At 54.0% G+C, this 19,963-nt stretch overlaps 2 protein-coding genes across 4 annotated transcripts in view; one reads left to right on the forward strand and one right to left on the reverse strand.

Moving 5' to 3' along the window:
* B4GALNT3 (beta-1,4-N-acetyl-galactosaminyltransferase 3) overlaps positions 1-11,812 on the forward strand; it is a 56,716-nt gene extending 44,904 nt beyond the window's left edge. The window contains exons 10-20 of the mRNA XM_066184239.1: positions 195-338; positions 720-829; positions 1,291-1,391; positions 2,027-2,103; positions 2,570-3,554; positions 4,612-4,916; positions 5,277-5,430; positions 6,052-6,124; positions 6,558-6,711; positions 7,422-7,548; positions 8,310-11,812. Coding sequence (XP_066040336.1) covers positions 195-338; positions 720-829; positions 1,291-1,391; positions 2,027-2,103; positions 2,570-3,554; positions 4,612-4,916; positions 5,277-5,430; positions 6,052-6,124; positions 6,558-6,711; positions 7,422-7,548; positions 8,310-8,418 — 2,339 coding nt within the window. The 3' untranslated portion in view covers positions 8,419-11,812. The remainder of the gene's footprint in view (positions 1-194; positions 339-719; positions 830-1,290; positions 1,392-2,026; positions 2,104-2,569; positions 3,555-4,611; positions 4,917-5,276; positions 5,431-6,051; positions 6,125-6,557; positions 6,712-7,421; positions 7,549-8,309) is intronic.
* A 1,486-nt stretch (positions 11,813-13,298) lies between these two features.
* Positions 13,299-19,963, reverse strand: part of NINJ2 (ninjurin 2) — a 44,045-nt gene continuing 37,380 nt past the window's right edge. For 2 of the 3 annotated variants that reach the window (XM_066184241.1, XM_066184242.1), the window contains 3 exons: positions 16,427-16,658; positions 14,997-15,181; positions 13,299-14,393 (listed from right to left, as the gene is read on the reverse strand). In XM_066184241.1, the coding sequence (XP_066040338.1) occupies positions 15,018-15,181; positions 16,427-16,625 (363 nt within the window). In that variant the 5' untranslated portion in view covers positions 16,626-16,658 and the 3' untranslated portion in view covers positions 13,299-14,393; positions 14,997-15,017. The remainder of the gene's footprint in view (positions 14,394-14,996; positions 15,182-16,426; positions 16,659-19,963) is intronic. The other variant, XM_066184240.1, reaches the window with a different exon arrangement.

Raw genomic sequence — 19,963 nt, forward strand, 5'->3', positions numbered from 1 at the left:
TCCGCGAAAGCCGTGTTCCCACGCCCCAGCCGCTGTATCTCCAGTGCCTGGGTCAGAGCCCTTCCTTGGCCTGTGCCACAGACGGCGTTAGTGCCAGGGGTGCAGTGCCACTTGCAAAGGGCCGGCACTGCAGCGAGGCGCTTTTTGGGGCCAGGAGCGAATGATGCCGTGCCTGTGCTCTCCCTGGTTTCTAGACGAGACGCTGCTGAAGATGGATGAGGTCGGGCACATCCCGCAGACGCTGGCCAGCGGCAGGGGCCGGGCCACCCGCGGGGCTGGCGGCAGGACACACCTGGCTGACATGCTGAAGCCTGACCCCCGGGACACTCTGTATGAAGGTGAGACCTGCGAAGCGGCTGAGGAGGTAACTGCAGCTGGGAAGGGTTGTCCTCCTACACTGCAGTTATGCAGGCCGTGCCTTTTCCTCCCTGAGAATGGAGGGAGAGGGGCAGCTACGGTGTCAGCCACTGTAGGGGACAAAGCACAGGCGAAAGCCAGCTCCTCGTTGTTGGTCTCCAGCTCAGACCGCGTCCCCGAGCATATCTTTGTGTAAGCATCTTGAAAGACTGGTAAAGCCGTGCGGGAAGGCTTGTTTAGTGTAGTGTCAGTATTTGACGTGGCCGACTGTCCCCCGCGGGCGGAGGCGGGAGGGGCGGTGTGTGGGCTGCAGCGGGGCCGTCCCGCAGCCCTGTCCGTGTGTCCGTGTGTCCTGCCCGCAGTGCCGCTGCTGAGCCGCTCCCGCCTGCGCCGGGCGCTGCCCGAGTGCCCCTACAGGCCCAGCTACCTGGTGGATGGATTTCCTCTGCAGCGCTACCAGGGACTCCAGTTCGTGAGTGGGGTGTCCTCTCCGGGGCTTGCCCAGGGACGCGCGGGGAGGAGATCCTGCTGGCCGAGGGGCCCCAGCTTGCCTTTGCAGGGAGCCTCGCAGTGCCCGAGGGTTTCGTTCTCGGGGGGAGGGATGTCGTGTGTGCGGGTTACTGAAGCCACGGGCATCTCCTCTGGAAGGCTTGGCCACCCCGCTCGCAGTTAGTTCTCACTCTGTTGTAGCACTTCAGCTCACAGTGAGAGGGGCGCAGAGACGCTGAGGGAGGGGGTAAAAGGCACATGCGTGCATGTATCCTAGCATGCTTCCTCCTTCCATTCCCACAGCCTGCTGCTGCAGAGGCAAAGAGCGAGCAGCTCCTGCTCCCTCTGGAAAGGGCTGGTCGCCCTGCACCTGCGTCTGGGTCACCTTGGGCTGATGTCTGGCTTTTATGAGGGTTTCACTTTGTCTTTCCCCCTTCTTCACAGGTTCATTTATCCTTTGTTTACCCAAATGACTACAGCCGCCTGAGCCACATGGAGAAAGACAACAAATGCTTCTACCAGGAAAACCCTTATTATTTGGAAAGGTAGCATACTGTAAATTGGGGTTTGCTAGCAAGGTGAGGAGGAGCTTGAAGGCTGGAATTGGTGTGGAATTTCACGCTCACTTCTGTAGGACTTGCCTAATTCTTAAAGATCCCCTAAGTCTTTCAAAACATGAAAGCATTTATAGTTTCTTTTGATAACTTAAGTGAAAATATGTTTAGGTCTCAAGGGCAAACTACCAGCGCTTTTCTTGCACTGTTAACCCAGTAGCTGAGTCAGAGCATGTTTGTTCCCTTACATCGGGGAGTGTATTCCCAGCAAGCTCGGCCTGCCAGTGGCTGGAGCCTCCTGATAGCTGTCACTGGGAAAGCAAGCGATGCTCACCGCCAGGCCTCTCTCTGGGGGAAGAAATGCGTGTCACCCATCTTCCCTGGTGCCCGCATCCCAGTGGTGGCCCCACAAGGGAGCTGCTACTTGCATGCTCCCTGCTGCAACGATCAGACACCTTGTGCACGGACTCCCAGCCCTTCAGGAGGACTTTTTTGCAGGATGAGGAGGGTCACTTTCCCAGTAAGAGAGCTGATGACGGCCTCCCTGCACTCAGGATCTTCTTCCTTCTTCCAGGAAAGGGCAAAGTATCTTTCATCAAGCTTGCGTTTTGCTCTTCTCTCCGCAGATTTGGATTTTACAAGTACATGAAAATGGATCGGCCAGAGAAGAGCCTGGACTCTGGAGAAAAGACAGAGCAGCCAGGTGATGTCAGAACCCAGAGGATCCTTTTATCTGTCGCTGCTGCGTGTGGCCTTGCAGCACCGGCTGAAAGAAGCTGTTGACTTTCCGTACCAAGGAAGTCTCAGCCTTTCCCTGCCAGACTGCTGTGTCTGGGAGGAGACTTTTGCTGCCACAGTGGGCTGCAGTGGACAGCAGGACAGCTCTCAGGCCCACGGCTTAGCTGAGGGGCAACTGTAGCAAAAGCGTGGGCAGGAGTGGCGCAGCCAGAGGTGTGGCAGCCTGTGGTCAGCCCTGCCCTGCAGGGCTGTGGGCAGAGCCAGGCAGCCGGGCGGCGGGTGCTGGGGACACCGGTGGCAGCAGGAGCATCCCTGTCCCTCCGAGCAGGGGAGACAGCGCTGAGAGGAGGGAAGTGGCTGCTCCCCTGCCTGGGGTGCCTGGCCGGGGCAGGGGGGCAGTGCCAGGGGTGTGACTTGGATTCATCCTGCAGGCTCCCAGGAGGGCGAGCCCGATGAGCTGCAGTACGAGGAGCAGGACGCGGAGAGCACCGGTGTCCCCGAGCAGGCTGGCGCAGGGAGGGCAGGGCAGGCTCCCAGCAGCGTGTGGGGCAGTGACAATGTCCACCACGAGGACTATTCCCTGCGGGAGCGCCGCCGGCTCCTCTCCGTGCTGGCGGCCGGTGCGGGAGAGAAGACGTGGAGCGGGAGGACGGAAAGGGCTGCTGCCAGATCAGCCCCGCTGGCCTCCGCCAACCAAAGCCTGGGCCTGACTGGCCTAGAGGGAAACCCGGTAACGACGAGACCCCGTTGGAAAGCTGGAGTCAAGGACAATTCCAGGAGCCCCCCGCAGCATGCCAGGGCCGGCCAGGGGACAGTCCCTGTCAGAGGGGCAAACCCTCCTCCTGGGACTGTGTCGCAGAGGCAGCACTCCCTCGGCCAGCCCCGGGACTCAGGGGTCACCGTTCCCGAAGGGCTGGGACCTCGAGGAGGCCTGGGCAGCAGGAGGGACAGGCTGCGGGCAGCAGGCACCGTGCCAGCTGGGAAGGGGCGCCCAGTGTCTGGGCAAGCTGGGCACCACGCGGAGAGCACTGCCAGCCCCAGGCAGCAGCCACAGGGGCTGGGCCAGGTGCAGCCCCACGGCGCTGAGCAGCAGGAGGACACAAACGGGCATGTGGGCCGAGGAGGGGCGCAGGGGACATCTCCTGTGAAGGGCAAGTCTGGAGGAGCAGCAGAAGAGGAAGAGGTGGATGGGGAGCCCGAGGAGGAAGATGAGGAGGACTTTGATTACGTACCAGTGTTCGACCAGGCCGTCAACTGGGAGCAGACCTTCAGCATGAGCAACCTGGACTTCCACATGCTGCGCACAGACTGGATTGACCTGAAATGCAACACCTCGGGAAACCTGCTGCTGAGAGAAAGCGAGGCCCTGGAAGTGACACGTGTCTTCCTGAGGAAGCTCAACCAGAGGACTAAAGGGTAAGGCACGGTGAGAAAACCAAGGGGCTCTGCCCCCGAGCTGGTGTACCATGGTGCACGGGGAATACCTGCCATGGGAGCGACTGGTGAGAACCAGAGGATGAACTAGATGTGGCAAATAAGATTTCAGGCAAGGAAAACTGCGTAAAACACTGGACTTCAGGCACGCTTCTTTTCCCTGAGAAATGTTACCAGCTTTTGCTGGTACTCGTTTGTCACAGGGTCTTGCTATGGTTCCTTTTCTTCTCAAGACTTACCTTCCCTTCTGGCAAACAGACACACTTCCTCTAGCCTCCGTAAGCTAAACACCCTTAACTCCTGACCCTTCTGCTGGGCTGGCCTTCATTTTATAATTATTTCAGCAGTCTTTTTCCATGCAGGTTTCACTTGGTGTTAATCTTCCAATCCATAAGTGACCAGTATCCTGGATGTTTTATGGCATGGGTGTTATTAGCTTCTAATCCCTGCTGGAAGCAGGCCTAATGCTGTGTATTAAGATCACATTGGCTTTTTCAGGGTCACATCAGTCACAGCCAGGTGTAACTGATCAGTACACACAAGATTTTCTCAGGATTTTTAACCCACGAGCATCTATTTTACAGCAGAAACTCTCGATACGATCCGAAAGGGCACGCCTTGGCATTCCATCCACTTTTGGCCATTCTGAACCTACAGCTCCTGCCAGTTTTTACTGTACGCGTGCTCAGTGCTACTCCGTATTCTTGTTTGATAAGCTGTCAGTTTCGGTAGCCCAAACACGGTCCTTGTGCCAAGATCCTTGTAGGTGGTGTTGAATACACTCGTTATTAGCAGCCCTACACAATCGTTCAGACACATTTGTTATTTTCCGTGTCACCTTTATTTCATTGCTCTTGCCAAATATTTTCTCTTGGCCGGAGTCCCGGGGCTAATCCCACATGCTGGTGGATTTAGGAGGAACAGGTGCTAGGCATTCCCATGGGAGCTGTGCAGCAGTGCAGGGGGAGGCCAGGTTTGTGCGGGCAGGGAGGAGGGAGGGCTGGTGCCCGGTTGGTGCCACCGCACTCTGTCCCCGCAGGCGCTTCCAGCTGCAGCGCATCGTGAACGTGGAGAAGCGGCAGGACCGCGTCCGGGGCAGCCGGTACCTGCTGGAGCTGGAGCTGCTGGAGCTGCTGGGGCCGGCCCGGCGCCGCCTGCGCCTCTCCGAGTTCGTGTTCGCCCGGGGCTGGCCGGGCAGCGCCCGCCGCGACGACGAGAGGAGGATGAGGAGCCTGGCCTGGGGCCGCCGGCGGCACCTGATGGCCGCGGACGGCGAGCCCGAGCTGTGCTGGCCCCAGGGCTTCTCCTGGAACCACCGCGCCGTGGTGCACTTCGTGGTGCCGGGTGAGGGGCCAGCCTCCCGCAGCCGGGGCTCCCCTGGGGCAGCTGTGGGTCTGAGCCAGCCCCGGCCATCCTGCCTGGGTCACTTCCAGGTTCTGCTCTCTCCGAGCGAGATCCCCTCAGAAATACGATAGGGCCCAAGCAGCCGCGGCTTGTAAGCTCAGAGAAAACCCTGTCACGTGGTGGGAGAGAACCCACACTGATTCCCTGGCTCTGGGGACCAGGTTTTCAGCCTGGGCCTATTTCATCATCCCTGAAAGGTTGCTGGGGTTTAACAGAAGGCAAGAAGCCTTGCCTGTTGAGAAAAAACACCCCCATTGAAATCAGTTTGCTTTGCTTCTCTCCCTGTTGCAACGCAACCAGTGAAAAACCAGGCGCGCTGGGTACTGCAGTTCATCTCTGACATGGAAGAGCTGTTCCGAGTCACCAAGGATCCCTACTTCAGCATCATCATCACAGACTACAGCAGTGATGACATGGATGTCGAGAAGGCTCTGAAGAGGTCTGCCCTGCACAGGTGGGAGTTCTGCTTGGTCACAGAAAGCCACTCACACGCGAATGCCTGCAGATAGCACAGCTGGCAGTCTCTGTGTGCTGGCCAGGCGCAGCCTGCTGCAGCTGGAACACCACAGACACCGTCCGTCCAGGCCTCGCGCGCACACCTGAATGTGTTTTGGTTGTGACGTGCATACACGTATATGTGCGTGGAAAAGTGTAAGGCAATACCTGGTGTAGTCTCCCAACTAAATTTATTGAATTTGTCTCTTTTTTCAAGATTTCAGAGGAGAAAAGAGAAAGCAAGTCTCCCAGTGATGGGGCAGGGGGAGGACAGAAAAGACAAGCTGTGAGAAGTGGGACGGAGAGCTTGCTGGAATGACCCTGCTCTGTCTGACACAGCTTTGGCTGGTCATTTCCATTACATGCCAGGGCTTTCCAGGCCTAGTCCTAGGACAGAGCTGGGCTAGAGCTGAGCTTTGCTAGGCTCCGTTCAGGGGCAGGACGCTCTGGGCACACAGGGAGCAGGAGCAGTGCTGGGTCTGTGCACGGGGCAGGGCGGCTGCGCAGCCCAGCGCAGGTGTGGCGCTGCCTGCGCTGCCTGCAGTGCCACTGAAATTCCCTTTCCCCTGTGACCCCCCAGCTATCAGTACCTGAAGCTGACAGGGAATTTTGAGCGTTCTGCTGGGCTGCAGGCGGGGATTGACCTCGTAACGGTGAGTCTGGGGGCCCTGGGTGCGCTGGGAATGTTGTTGTGTGTGTCTGGTGTTGCCACTGCCGTTGGTACTGAACACGCTTGTTTTCAGAGAAGGGAGAAGCCTAGCAGAGCAGTTCAGTGTCCTTCCAGAGTAAGGGTCTCTCTGTTCTGGGGAGCCTGTGTCTGTTTGATTCTTGGTCCACCTGCTGGGACTGTCAGACGGGGGAAATCAGCAGTAGGAGCTTTGTGATCCTGGCTCTGCCAGGTCAAGTCATGGTATTTCACACTCATTATTGAACAGCCACTCAGTGGGTGTTTTGCCAGCCCTGGGGATCTCAGTTTCTGATGCAGTAATGAGATTTCGACTGCCACGTCTCTGTCTTCCTGCCCCTCTAGAAAGGCTTACTGAAAGTCAGCCTATTTTTTTCCCCAACCGGTGCTGTTGGTTCCAGGACCCGCACAGCATTGTCTTCCTGTGTGACCTCCACATCCACTTCCCAGCTGGAGTCATCGATTCCATCAGGAAGCACTGCGTGGAAGGCAAGATGGCCTTTGCCCCCATGGTGATGAGGCTGCACTGCGGCATGTCCCCACAGTGGCCTGATGGTAAGAGGGCTCAGACTTCGGGAATTGGGGAAAGAGGGAAGTGCCTGCCTCCTCTGCGTTTGTTCCTCTGGCACTGTCAGGGTCTGGAGCTTGCGGTGCTTCCAGGTCCACGGGGTGAGTGTGTGTTAGACGTGGGATGGGGCTGAACAGCAGCAGGTACCTGGAATTTGAGATCAAAAAGCTACCAGAGCCCGTCATCTGATGTTTCTCCTGGTGGTCTCCCAGGGCTCTTTATGGATTTAGGGACCTTGGGAAAACCGTCCTTTATTTCTGTCTGTCCATCTCTCTCTCCTCTTGGGGGGCAGAGCCTGTCCTGAGGAGAGCTGGTAGACCAGGGGTGAAGGAAACCACGCCATGCTGGAGGGAGAAAATCAGTACAGCATAGGATTTCCCTTAGACAGAGGGGGCCATCCTGAGCCATCCAGGCAAAGGGACAGCCCTGGGAAGCTGGGACAGTCCAGGAATTGTGTTGCCAGACGGGAGATGTGAGAGGCTCTGCTAACAAGTAGATGGGACAGAGCATAGTGCCCACAAGCCTTTCTCCTTCCCAGGGCTGTTGGCTGGCCTGGTTGGCTCTGCCTTGGTGCTGAGTTTGCTCCCTGGTGTCAACATTTGCTATAAGTAGCTTGAGTCTCACTCCAGCAGCTCTGCTGGAGCCGCCGATGGTTCAAAACCCCAACAAAGCTGTGCCTCTTTTGTGCTCTCCTCAGGCTACTGGGAGGTGAATGGGTTTGGGCTCCTGGGCATATACAAGTCTGACCTGGACAAAATTGGAGGCATGAACACAAAAGAGTTCCGGGACCGCTGGGGAGGAGAGGACTGGGAACTCCTGGACAGGTAGGAATCCATTGTCACTGTTCAAGTGCTCAGGAGAGGAAGCACATCAGAACCAGTGACCACGGGAGTGGGGATCTAAGGAGATTGAGACGACCACTGCCACCATAACCTTGGCCAGGGAGGGAGAGTCTTTGAGCATATCCTGACCTCAAACCTGGTACATGAGGAGACAAAAAACACTCTACTGCAGCCACTCGTAAGAGAAGAGCTGTTCTCTGCTGCCTTCCAGCCACACTGCTGGTTGGTCTCCTGCAGATCAGACACTGGTGGTTGTGAAGGCCTCGTCCTCTTCAAGCACTGCAGAACACAGTCTTAGTCCCTGACATTTCCCATGTAACGTTTAGCAATTGAATTGCCTTGAAGACCCGCTGGTGGAGAGGCATTTAAAGATTATGAGTTAAAATTTCGGAGGATTTTGTGATGAGGGATCCCTGCTGCACAAATCCTGGGCCTCTGGGTTTGGAATTGTAGGGTTTGGGCCCTGTCCTGTCTTTTCTGTCAGCTGACTGCAATCCAGTGCTGCCAGGTGTCTTTCCTCCTGTCCTGGCATGTGCAAGCAGTCCTGCTCTCAAGGGTGCACGAACACTCAGCAAGGGTCATTAGATTCCTGCTTATAGATACGGGATACCCCTGAGCTGTCCTGGGCCATCCAATTTGCTTGTGGTCTCTTTTCAACAGCACGACTTAAAAAAGAGTTTTCCTGGGGCTGAGTCCCTCAGTATCTTTGGGATGGGATTTTCCCTGAGTCTTCTTTCTGCCAGGATCTTACAGGCTGGGCTGGAAGTGGAGCGTCTGGCCCTGAGGAACTTTTTCCACTGGTTTCACTCGAAGCGGGGCATGTGGAACCGGCGCCAGCTGAGGACAGCGTAGCCTCCGGCCCCAGAGCTGCTGGGCAGCACTGCCACCATCTCATCCAGATGTGCACTTTACCAGGGCACCCAGCCCAGTGCCCCAACCCTTCCTCTGCCTCCAGAACCCTCTGATGGCACCCGGCACAGCCCAGGAAGGGGCCAGCAGGGCAGGAGCTTCTCTGGCCGGCCGCTGCATCCAGCACGTGGGATCCCTGGGGCTGGGGAGGTGTGACAAGGGGGGGACTTGGATTCCCTGCCGTGCAGGCTGGTGGAAGGTACACTGGGAGAGGTGCCGGTTTCCTGTTGAGTCTTGCACCAAACAAACACAAATCCCAGCTAAGCCCCGAACGGTTTATTCAGAGCAACGCAGCTTCTCTTTCAAAACTTGAATGGAAAAAAAAAAGGAAAAGAACCCACAGCCGTCCCCATTTCCTCTCCTTTGCCATCTCCCAGTACCCGTGATTTTGGACAGGGGACCAAAGTTCTCTGATCAGTCTTGCACCCACATGCCCATGTGCTGACTTACGGAAATCTGGGTGCAGAGGAGCTGACGGGCACTTTAGGCTGCTGGTGCTTGGATGTTCCTCTGTGCTTTTCACTCTGGTCGTTACGAAAAACTCTGCTTGTGTTCAGCGAATTCTGGGCCATGGATGGAGTTGCAAATACATTTCCCTTACAAGAGCCATGTTTGCCTGTAGCTGGGTGAGCTGGCAAGGGCGATGTGACAATTCCACCCAAATTACTGACCCACTGCCTGAGGGTAGTGGAAGGGCTCTACGGAGAAGCCGTCAGGGCATCTCAGGAGGAACTTTGCAGCCTTATCTGACAGACGTGTGTTTGTCCTAACAATATCAGGGAAACCCTAGCAGGGAAGAAGTGGCAATATTTTATTAGTTAGAATATTGTGATTCGTCAGAAGAGGAGACAGAGTCTTCTGCTGTCAAGACCCTGTACGTTTATGCAGCATCTAAAAGTTAATTTAATAAGTTCTGGCCTCACAGTCGTGTCTTGTCATAGTTTGACTCTGACGGAGGGAGCAGGTTTCTGGCTGGGGAGCCAGCACAGCTGTTGGTGCCTCATTCCTGGAGCAGCCCTGGGAGCTCTGGCCTGGTACGGAGGAGGTGGCCTCAGGTCTTGGCACGTGCACTGGGTGTAACCAGGTGTGAGGACAGAAGAGTGAACAAAAGGATGGGCAAACCCATGCTGTCACTGATGCAAGAACTGTGGAGAGAACACAGCTGGCCTGGTGCTACAGGGGAGTCTCATCCCGTGAAACTCCTGTGTAAGGCAAGATTTTTTTTACTCTGTAACCATTTTAGAAGACTATATAAAGCCAGAAATCCCAGCTCGCTCAGTGCTTTACACTGGAGCTTCAGTGTCCCCATACCATGCTGAGAAGGTCTCAAGCTTGAGGGGAGAGTGTGGCATAGGATGCTGCTCGTGGTGCCCAGCTCTGAGGGGAATTGCTGGGAAGTGGAGACACTGAATATCCCAGAAGAGGCAGCTTTAGCCAGCTGCCCAAGCCAGAGCAGTCTTCCCATTGAGGGAAAACACCCATGCAGATACTAAGAAATTAAATCATGGCAGTTGAGGTGAGAGCAAAGAGGCAGACAGCAGTCAACACTTTTTTGGAATGGTTTTTTTTGAAGTATTACAGGAGTTTGGGAGACCAGAGCCCTGTGATGCAATGTTGCAATAAGCTCTGTTTCTGCCTGGAATGCGCAGTGTCAGTCATGCTCTGGGTGCAAGTCAGAGCCTGTGCTTCCCTCAGACACAGCACAACTGCAGCGGTGTGCAGGTGAGGTGCTCTCCAGGCTGCAGGAGGGCGCCTGCACAGCCTGTCCAGGCTGGCTGCGGCACGCAATGCCTGTGGAATGGGGAGAGGCTGGCAGGAGGGACAGGAGCAGCTGTCTGGGCCCTCAGCTGGGAGCAGCACATGGAGAGCTGCCGGCTTCTGTGGCAGCCCACGAGTCCAGCGTGGGGAGGAGGAGTTAATTGTACAGATGTGCATCCACATCTGGCTGTGGATGTGGTCTGCAGCACCCACAGTTAGCAGCTGGCATCCATCTGCAGACACTGGCAGGAACTGGGTGCCTCCAGAAGGTAACTCACTGGGCATCCATGACAGGAGTCTTCCCCACCACAGAGGGCAGCCAGCCTTTAAAGAGCGGGGCTGGACAGCAGGGTGCACCCCTCAGAGCAGCACTGCAGCAGAATCTGAGGGCTTGCCCCCATTTTTCAGCTGCGGCTGTACCCTTTCCTTCACACCTTGTAACCCAGGCCAGTGGTGAGCAGAACTACCTCGTGAGGACTCCTTGGTGGAGATGTGAGGCGTGACCAGTTCGCAGTCCAGTTTCCTGATGGCCACCTTCCCCACTGCCAGAGCTGCCGTGCCAGATATACTTCCCTTTCAGTGGGAATTCTCAGTTGGTGCCCAAGCCTTGCAGTAGTAGATGTGATTAATACTAATTGGCGCTAGCTGGCAGCCTCCTGGAGGAGCTTGGAGTGGGGCACAAACTCTCTCCCAGCCCACGTGCTCGGAGACCTCACTGCAGGGTGCAGGGAGACGAGGGGCTCCACACTGCCCAGTTTCCTGGGCAGCAGCAGACCCTGGGAGCAGTGCTGGGCTTTGCTCTGAGGCTGCTGCCCCTCTTCCAAAGCAAGCTGCAGCTTTTCTCCCCTGACAGAGTCACAAAGAGGGGGAGAGCAGGAAGCACCGCTGGAGCAGAGCCCTCAGCCGTGCGGTGAAAGAACATGGCCAGGAAGCTGACTCCCCTCAACAGCTGGTCACACTTCTGTCACCAGGATCTTTTTAGGAAGCTGTGCTGGAGTTTCTGGCCTTTGTGTGCATCCTGGCTGTGTCCTGCCTGGACAGCTGGAGGAAGTCAGTTGCATAGGATGTTCCTTGCATCAGGCCAGGAGCGGGCTGCTGCAGAAGCTCTGTGGCTGGGGGACAGTGCAGCAGAAGAGACCTCCAGGGCAGGATGTGACCAGGCTGCGGAGTCTGAACCACCGAGTGTGAGGTGCAGGGCAAGGGGCCCTGCCTGCAAATGTGACTGTGTGTTCAGGAGTGGAGTGTGGTGCTCGGGCTTGCTTTGCAGGTCAGCAAGGGAATGAAGAAGGGCTGGCTTTTAATCTGAGCAAAGTGTATTGTGTGAAAATCATTATTTGTTTCATCGTTGTCTTAATGTTTGCCCGGTATGAACATCTCTCTTCATGTCCTACAAATGTGTGAGGTTGATTGTTTGTTAGATGCAGATGCCTTGTGTTGAAAACCTGAGTTGTACCTTTGAGTTACCTGCCTTAAAGTGGCTCTGTGCCTTCAAGACGACTCCTGAGCCACCTCTCTGCTGGAGCTGGGGGATATACAGATTCTCCCTTGTGTTTTATAAATACATTGTCTTCCTACAAGAGCTCTCTTCTGTCTGTGTGTTAACTCTCACCCACATCACCGTGCCGCAGGGATCAGAAGCCAGGTGTGCTCCTCTGTCCTCATTAGCTGACAGCACCAGAGAGAGGTGACTCTGCCCAAGCCAGCAGGAGCTCTGCAGCCAGGGGTGGGTGGGAGGTGCAGGGGCAAGGCTGGCCAGCACTGAGCCCTGCTTCAGTCCCCTCTGCATCTGTGGGACATGGGATGGCAACAAAGCAGTTCTCCTGCTGCCTCCATGGGTGGAGGCAGTGGGCAAATCCACATCTCAGCAAAGCATGAGTGTGAAGTGGTGAGAGGATGTGGAAAATACAGTGGTGCTCCTGGCAGGAAGAGGACAGCGCCCGGAGAAGACCACAGGTGGGAGCCTAGACCTGAGCTGAGTGCTTGGCACAGCCCACGCTCCTGGGAGATCAGCTCTTCCACAGGAGCTGTTATTTGGGTTCCATTTTGGCCCATTTACACTTGCACTGGGCCGCCTTTGAGTATCAAAAGCTTGGCAGCAATGGGAGTCACACACAAAGGGGAAAAGGCAGCCAAGGTTGCTAAAGAGCGTGATTGCACTATAACAAGAAATGATTAATATTAAAGGAGATGGAGGGAAAGTACTGCGGTGTGTTGCCGGTCTTTTCTTGCCTGGGGTGAGTGGCAGGAAGGCCCCTCTGCTCGTGCAGGCCTCACATGCTGCCATACCCCATCCAGTAGCTCTCTGAAACCATGATGGAGTTAAGATGTGGCAATGAAATTGCCCTCGCTGCTTCTTTCCCAGCCGAATCTTTTCTGTTTTTCCCTCTCTTCACAATTCAGCCACCAATGCTAATTGCTTTGCCTCTTGCTCCGTGAAGCAGAGAGTCCCAGGGTTTGGGGTCTGCGTGCAGGAGGTGGAATTTTTGCCTTGCCATGAGCCCAGCCAGCCTGCAGTGGCTGACAGCCCTTGGCTTGTGGTTCTGCTGCGCCTACAGCTCATTCTGCTGCCTCTGGAGTGAGGCATTTTTCTGGAGGAGGCGGATAACAGGCTTCCCAGAAACATCCACCCCTCTGCTGCCAGGCAGAGCCAAGGCTGAGGACCAAGTTCAGCAGCAAACTCAGAGTCACCCCAGACCAGAGTGGAGGACAAGCCTCTGCCTGCTTCACCAAAGAGAGCTCAGACTGTGCTCAGCTTTGCCACCTCAGGTTCTGGTAAGTACAGAGCGGGTATTTTCCACCCTACCCTTTTTATGCAACTTTGCTGCAGCTCAGGGAAGTCACTGTTGGTTTCAGGTGCTAAACTGCTGCTGGCCCTGGCCTCACCCACCGCCTTCGTGGGCGAGATCCTTCACAGCCTCTCAGGAAAAGCACCACGTGTGACCGACACAGATTTGGTTTTGTCAAGTACAGAATACAAATGAAGCCTTTCTGTATCTAAGTGTCAGACACTCCCAGTAGCTCCAGAAGACCTGTGTGAGGATGTTTTCATGGCATTTCTCTCTCAGGGGTGGAAAGGATATACTAAATGAGATGTCCATATTAAACTCTGATTCTGTAGTACGATGGGAAAATCATTTAATAATCAAAAGAGCATGTAATTATTTAAATAGGCTTACATAAGGCTATTAAAGTACCATTTTTTAGCATGGCTATGGAGTTAAAAATTTAGGATTGAAAATTTTTACTCTTTAATAAAAATCTTGAAGCTCATTAATTCAAAGGATTTTTTTAAGGAAACAAATTGTTCTAATACAAGAGAATTACCAGAGCTGTCATTATAAACGGAATAAAATTTAAGACGTTTATATTAGTGATAAGAATAAATCATAATGGTGATTTTTTAATAAAGTAATAAGCTATTCAGCTGTAATTTTTCATTGTGGCAATAAGCCTAGGCTGTGTCCTTATGTATAATGTTTCTTCATTTTCTACTAAATATCATCAGGCTACTCTGACATCATTCCTGATAGGTCCCTGATGCTGACATCAGACCACAATAACTATTTTCTGTCCTTGGTAATATTCCAGTGCTGGAAAGATCTGATTGTTTTCTTAGCTATGTCACATTTCATGTTAAACAACTAGGAAAACACTCGAACTGGTTCCATCTATCTTAATGTACACACACCATTCTATCCTAGGAGAAGCTGGTTTTTAGTTTGAGAAATCCATTCCAACATTTGGGATGTAAACTATTAGACAGAATTGCTTTAAGGGCATTGACTTATGTTTGAGACAAAAAAAAAGAAAAAAAGCTGGATTTATTTATTTAGCCTACAAAGTAAATCATTCAGTCCTCTCTACCAAATGAGCCAATATTGGATATGTGAAGCAGGCAGCTAAAATAAGAAAAGGGACTTAGAGAACCGAACTTTTAAAATGTATACCTGCCGCTGTTGCTGCAGTTTTCTCTCACAAAGTTTGCTCTAGCTTGGAGAGGCAATGTTCCCACCCCTCAGAACTGCAAAAGCATTACATTAGGGGCCAGTGTGCTGTGACACACACAGAGAGATTGGAAGTTTAACCCGAATTTCTGGACTCGTCGAGGGGCTCCTGCTGAGGTCAGTGGAGACGTGGAGGAGAGCTGCGCTGCTCAGACCCTGCAGGAGGACAAGAAATGCTGGTAAGGTCACCTCACCTGTGTGCATGGCCAGAGAGGAGCAGCCACAGCCACTGCTGGGCACCACAGCTGCCCCTGCACCTCTGGGTGCTGCTCTGCAGCCCCTGCCCCTCTCTGGATCCCAAACCAGCAATGTTTTATGGAGGCTTTTGGCCTTTGCATCTGCCCTCACCACAGCATGCGACTGTTGAGCTTTCTTGTTGGCTCTTGCCCTGGTACGTTGCATTTAAACTGCATTTACATTTTGGAGGTTATGTAAGCAAGAAATGTGAATTTTGCTTCTTGAGCTCAAGTGCTTTTGATTTAGGAACACGTCATTCCCTCTCTGGCATGACATGGGCACCCAACCATTTGGATGGACTCTTAGTACAGGGCTTCCTTGAGAAGGAGCAATAGGTGGTTAAAGCAGTCCCGGCCAAAGCGCAGTGGCTGTTGTAAAGAGCTCTTCCCCCCTGCCTTGCCCAGCACCTTCCTCGCCTTGTGCTCAGACAGTGCAGCTTTGCCTTCTCCACCTAGCAGTGAAGTTTTTGAGAATGGGAGCCCTCCCAGGGGCTGGCAGTGATGGGAACTCGCCCTTTCTTACCTGAGTCCACTGCTCCACGAATTAGTACGGTCCAAAATTCCTGGTAGGGTAGAGACCAGTCTTCTGCACGCCGAAGGCTGTGATGAAGATGTTGAGGATGACTGTGACGAAGATGAGAGCTGTGGCAGCGTTGTTGAGCACATTCAGGCGGGGTTGCTTTGCAATGTCATTCAGGTTCAAACGAGCTGTACAACACAATGCAGAAAGTGAAGGGGCTTTGCAGACTGGCTCCGAGTCCCCCAGCTCCTGCAAGCCTCCCCTGCCTGGTGAATGTTCCTGGTGCCCCTGAGTGCTGAGGCCACAAAGCAGAGGGAGCAGTCACAGGAACGCTACAGGAGCCGCAGCCTGCTCTGGGATGATGCAGAAGGATGGAGCAGAGAGGAACTCACCTTATTTTGATTTTTTGGCAAAGTTGTTTGTTTTGCCATGGAGGCGCCGTGGCCCTGCAATGGGTCAGCCCTAAACGGGCAAGTTACTGCTGCTCACTAGCCAGACACATGCCATGGTGCCCCCAGCACTGCATGGCCCTGGGACACGGGAGGCACGGGCAGCAATGCTCTGCTTGCTCTGGGAGGCCAGTTCCACACACACGTCACCTGTGTGGTGACACAGCTGTCAGCCCTGGCACGGGAATGGGTCAGTCCTGGCTGATGGACGCTGATCCCCTCAGAGACAGCAATACCCTGGTGACCAGGGCTGTCTGGCCATGCAAACGGCAGCCGTGGTGTGGTCCTTTGTCCCCTCTCTCCTCCCAGCTGGCTCCAGCCAGCACAGCTGCCACCAGGAAAAGCTGTGGTGTGTGTGACAGGGGAAGGAACACATCACAGATTTCCCAGAGCCTCCAATCCTCTGTCCCCCATAAAAACCCGTGTAGGGTATTCAGGGAAGTGCAGCATTTTGCAGGGGTTTAGTACTGGGAATCCATTGGAGACTGAAATACAGCAACTCCCGTATCAGATGGAGCGCTGGGCAAGCACCAGCAGACCAACGCTGGTGTTAATGTCCTGCCTGCAGGCCACCAGGAAAACTGTGGGATTGGTTAAATGTGAGGTTAATATAGGGAATACCTCTGCCTAAATTGTTCTGTTAGGTCCCAGACGAAGTAAGATATAAAACAGAGCTCAAATGCAGTGTCTGCAGGAGCTGCACGAGGGAGCACACAACAGCAGGGGCAGCAAGAGGCCCAGCTTGGCCAAACCCCCACTCTTTCCCTGGCATGGGGCTCAGCACTGGGAAAGCGAGGGGAGAGTTGTGCTCGGAGACGTGGCAGATGGAAAACAACCCACCCACCATTCTGAGTGACACTGCCCCCCCTACCACCCACCCCGGCCCTGGATGGAGCCAGAAGGGAAGAGCTCTGGAGAAGAGGCTCCCCCCTTCCCCCCAGGGCGCGGTGCCCCCCCTGCCCGGCTGCACGGCCGCCACCTTACCGGTGATGATCAGCAGGATCCCAATCATCACCTGGAAGAAGAGGGAGATGCTGATGAGCACGACGAGGGCGGCGTAGTACTGGAAGGAGGTTCCCTGCTCCAGCACAGCCTTGAGCTGGGTGACGTTGGCCATGAAGAGGGCCACGTCCAGCATGCTCTCGGCCACGCTCTTCTTGGTGGCGTAGTGGTTGATGTTCATGGGCCCGTTGACCCGCAGGTGAGGAGCCACACCCTGGGGAGACAGGAGGAACCACAGGCACTGCTGAGCCAACACACACACACCTCTGTCCTGTGGGATGCTGACTTCTCCCCGGGGTTTACCTAGAAGCCTGGGAAAGGGCCAAAGTTGCACGTTTTAAATGCTGAGAGTGCTCAGTTTCCCCTCACAGCTGGTATTAATAGGCACAAGATACTTGCTGTGATCAGGAGCTCAGCAAGGTTAGAAAAATAACGGGTGTTTTTGTGGAAAACAAGCTTGTCCAGAGTTACAATGATGTAGATTATCCGAAAGCCAGGGGTTTTGCATGGAATATTAAATTCTCTCCCTTCAGGACACAGACAAAACTCAAATGCACAGGGGATTAGAGACAGATCTTCTCTTTGGGCTGGGTGTTGTGTTTAATATCATTACCAGTGACCTGGATGAGAGGATGGAGCGCACCCCCGGTTTGCAGGCGACACCCGGCTGGGTGGGAGTGCTGACCTGCTGGGGGGAGAAGGGCTCTGCAGAGGGATCTGCAGGGGCCGGATCAAGGCACTGAGGCCACTTGTGTGAGGCTGAACAAGATGAAGAGCTGGGTCCTACACCTGGGTCACAACCCCATGAAGCACTGCACACCTGGGGAAGAGAGGCTGGAAGGCTGCCTGGTGGAAAAGGACCTGGAGATGCTGGCTGGACAAGAGCCAGCAGTGTGCCCAGGGGACCAGGAAGGCAATGGCACCTGGCCTGGACCAGGAATGGTGTGGCCAGCAGGAGCAGGGCAGGGATTGTCCCCCTGGACTGGGCACTGGTGAGGCTGCACCTCTAATCCTGGGCTCAGTTCTTGTCCCTTCACACTCCGAAAAGGACACTGAGGTGCTGGAGCAAGTCCAGAGCAGGGCAGTGGAGCTGGTGAGGGGTCTGCAGGGCAGGTCCTGCGAGGAACAGCTGAGGGTGTTCAGCCTGGAGAAGAGGAGGCTCGGGAGGGATTGTTGCTCTCTACACTAGCTGAAAGGAGGCCCTAGCCAGGTGGGGGACAGTTTCTTCTCCCAAGTAAGAAGCCAGAGTAACAAGATGAACTGGCCTCAAGCTGCACCAGGGGAGGCTTAGATGGCTATTAGGAGAAATCTCTCTTCAACAAAAGGCCTGTCAGACACTGGAGCGGGCTGCCCAGGGAAAGGGGTGAGTCACCATCCCTGGAGGAATTCAAAAGACAAGCAGATGTGGCACTTAGAGACATGGATTAGTGGTGGCCTTGGCAGTATTAGATTAGTGACTGGACTTGATGATCTTAAAGGTCTTTTCCAACACAAACCATTCTATGATTCTGTGACTGGCAGTGGCTGGGATTTATACCTTTTCTGAACAATTTTTGCTGCCTTCTGTCTCGCACAAGGTGCTAAAGCAGATTAAATAGTCATGAGCTTGTTTTTGGAACCAGGGACAGCGTTCCTTCAAAACATCAGGCACTGAAATGCAACAGGACAAGGGGTGGGATCGGTCACACCTAACCTTAATTAATCATTCAGGCAAGTTTTTTTTGGCAGTGGAAAGAAATAGCTGTTTATAAAAGCCAGATCAGCTGGTTGCCCTTAACCTAATTGCGAGGTGTAGGGAATTTGGCTGCTTTTAGCCATCCATTGTTAAGTGAGTTCACCTGTTGCTCTCTTGACCCAAGTGATTAAAAAAACAATAACAACAACAAAAAAGTGGATTATAGTTTTCCATTCACCCACAGCATCACAAGCTGGTAATAAACCACCAGCAAAGACAACAGTTACAAGAGATTTAGATGTACCTGCAATAAACTGTGCTCTTCTTTCATAAAAAGAAAGAAAAACAACACTTCCATGTAGCAGAGAGGCTTCAGCCGTGTGTCCTCAGCCTCCTGCCAGCTGCAGTAAGGCTTGCAGCCTTGCCCTCAGCACTGCCTGGTGGGTTACCCTTTAAAACCAGGGGTAAGGGCTAGCCTCAGCCTTTCTTTTGCCCGGGAAAGGAGGACAGCTTGCTTTGGGTGCACACCGCACATGCCTACATTCAATGGCGAATTGTGTTCTGTTCCTTTTGTACCAAATAAAACAGAAAATGTACCCTTTCCTCCATGCCCTAGGCAGGTCACTGGGGAAGGGTCATGGCTGGTGTATTGCTGTCACCTTGGGTCTCTTTGAGCAGCCCTGGGCAAGAGTGGCTCTCTCTGATTTGGGAGAGCACCAACAGAGCCAGTGATCCTGGGACAGCAGCGTCTGTGGGCTGTGTCTGAAACTGGGGCTGGATTTGGGAAGGGGGTTGTGGCCCCGGTCTGCTGGTCACCCTGCTGTGACAAAGACTTGTATGACAAAGTGACCAGGAGAGGCTGTGGCTGTGTTGAACTATTGGTGAGCTGTGGGGGTTACTTGGGGTAGGAAAGGGCTTTTGGTTTGCCTGGGGTTTTTATTAATATGATAGCTCAAAGCATTTAGTTCTGACAGTGACACTGCTGTGGTTACATGGCTCCTTTGCAAAGCCTGTATTTCTTGCTGAAGGAGGTAAAAGTAGAAGTCCAAAGAACTGGTAAAAACTCCAGGGCTGTGTGTAGGTGTTTGGGACTGAAACATTACAGCTTGGTGTCAGGGGCAGAATTGAGGCATCTTGAGGAAAGGAGGCCAGCAAAAGGTCGTGTTCTGTGGAGGCATTTTAAAAACCTGTATTGAGGGACTGCTCCCCCTTACATGCCTTAAAAACATGCGACCCTGTTGAAACAGAGAGGAACCCAATGGTGCAGGGTTGGTGATCTGATCCCCCTCATCTGCTGTTTTCCTCATTCCTGAAGAATCAGCCCCCCTCCTTGCGGCATGACAAGGCTGGGCATTGATAGTTTATCTCTGTGCAGCGATGAGTTCAGGGTGTGAGAACAAGGGCGCTGTACACACAGGGCAGAGCTGCTGTTTAATGAGTGACTGGTACCAGAGGCTGAGGCAGCTGCTTCTGGCTGCTTATGTGGAGAAAAAAACCAGCAAGTCAGGAGCTCCTGTTGAATGAAAACACATCCTTCTTTTGAGCTGCCCTCATGTGCCTTTACCTGGAGTGTGAAATGGGGCAGAGCTGCAACGTCCTGAGTTCTGCGTCCCAGATGATCAGGCAGTGAAAACGGACGGCTTTGATGTGGACTTTTCTCACATGGATGAGTGTGATGGCGTGTTCCTATCAGGGACATGAAAACACAAGCAGGTGCCACTCTCCTGCGTGGAGTAATGGGAACTGGGAAGCCTTCACAGTGAAAAGGTGGGACTTCAGGGTTCTGTCAGTCCAGGCAGATCCAGAAGGATCCTCCAGAAGGATAATGGATGATGGAAGCTGGG

Source organism: Chamaea fasciata, unplaced genomic scaffold (genome assembly GCF_029207755.1).
Source record: "Chamaea fasciata isolate MVZ Bird 193981 ecotype frontalis unplaced genomic scaffold, bChaFas1.0.hap1 SCAF_5, whole genome shotgun sequence".
NCBI classification, from domain to species: Eukaryota; Metazoa; Chordata; class Aves; order Passeriformes; family Sylviidae; genus Chamaea; species Chamaea fasciata.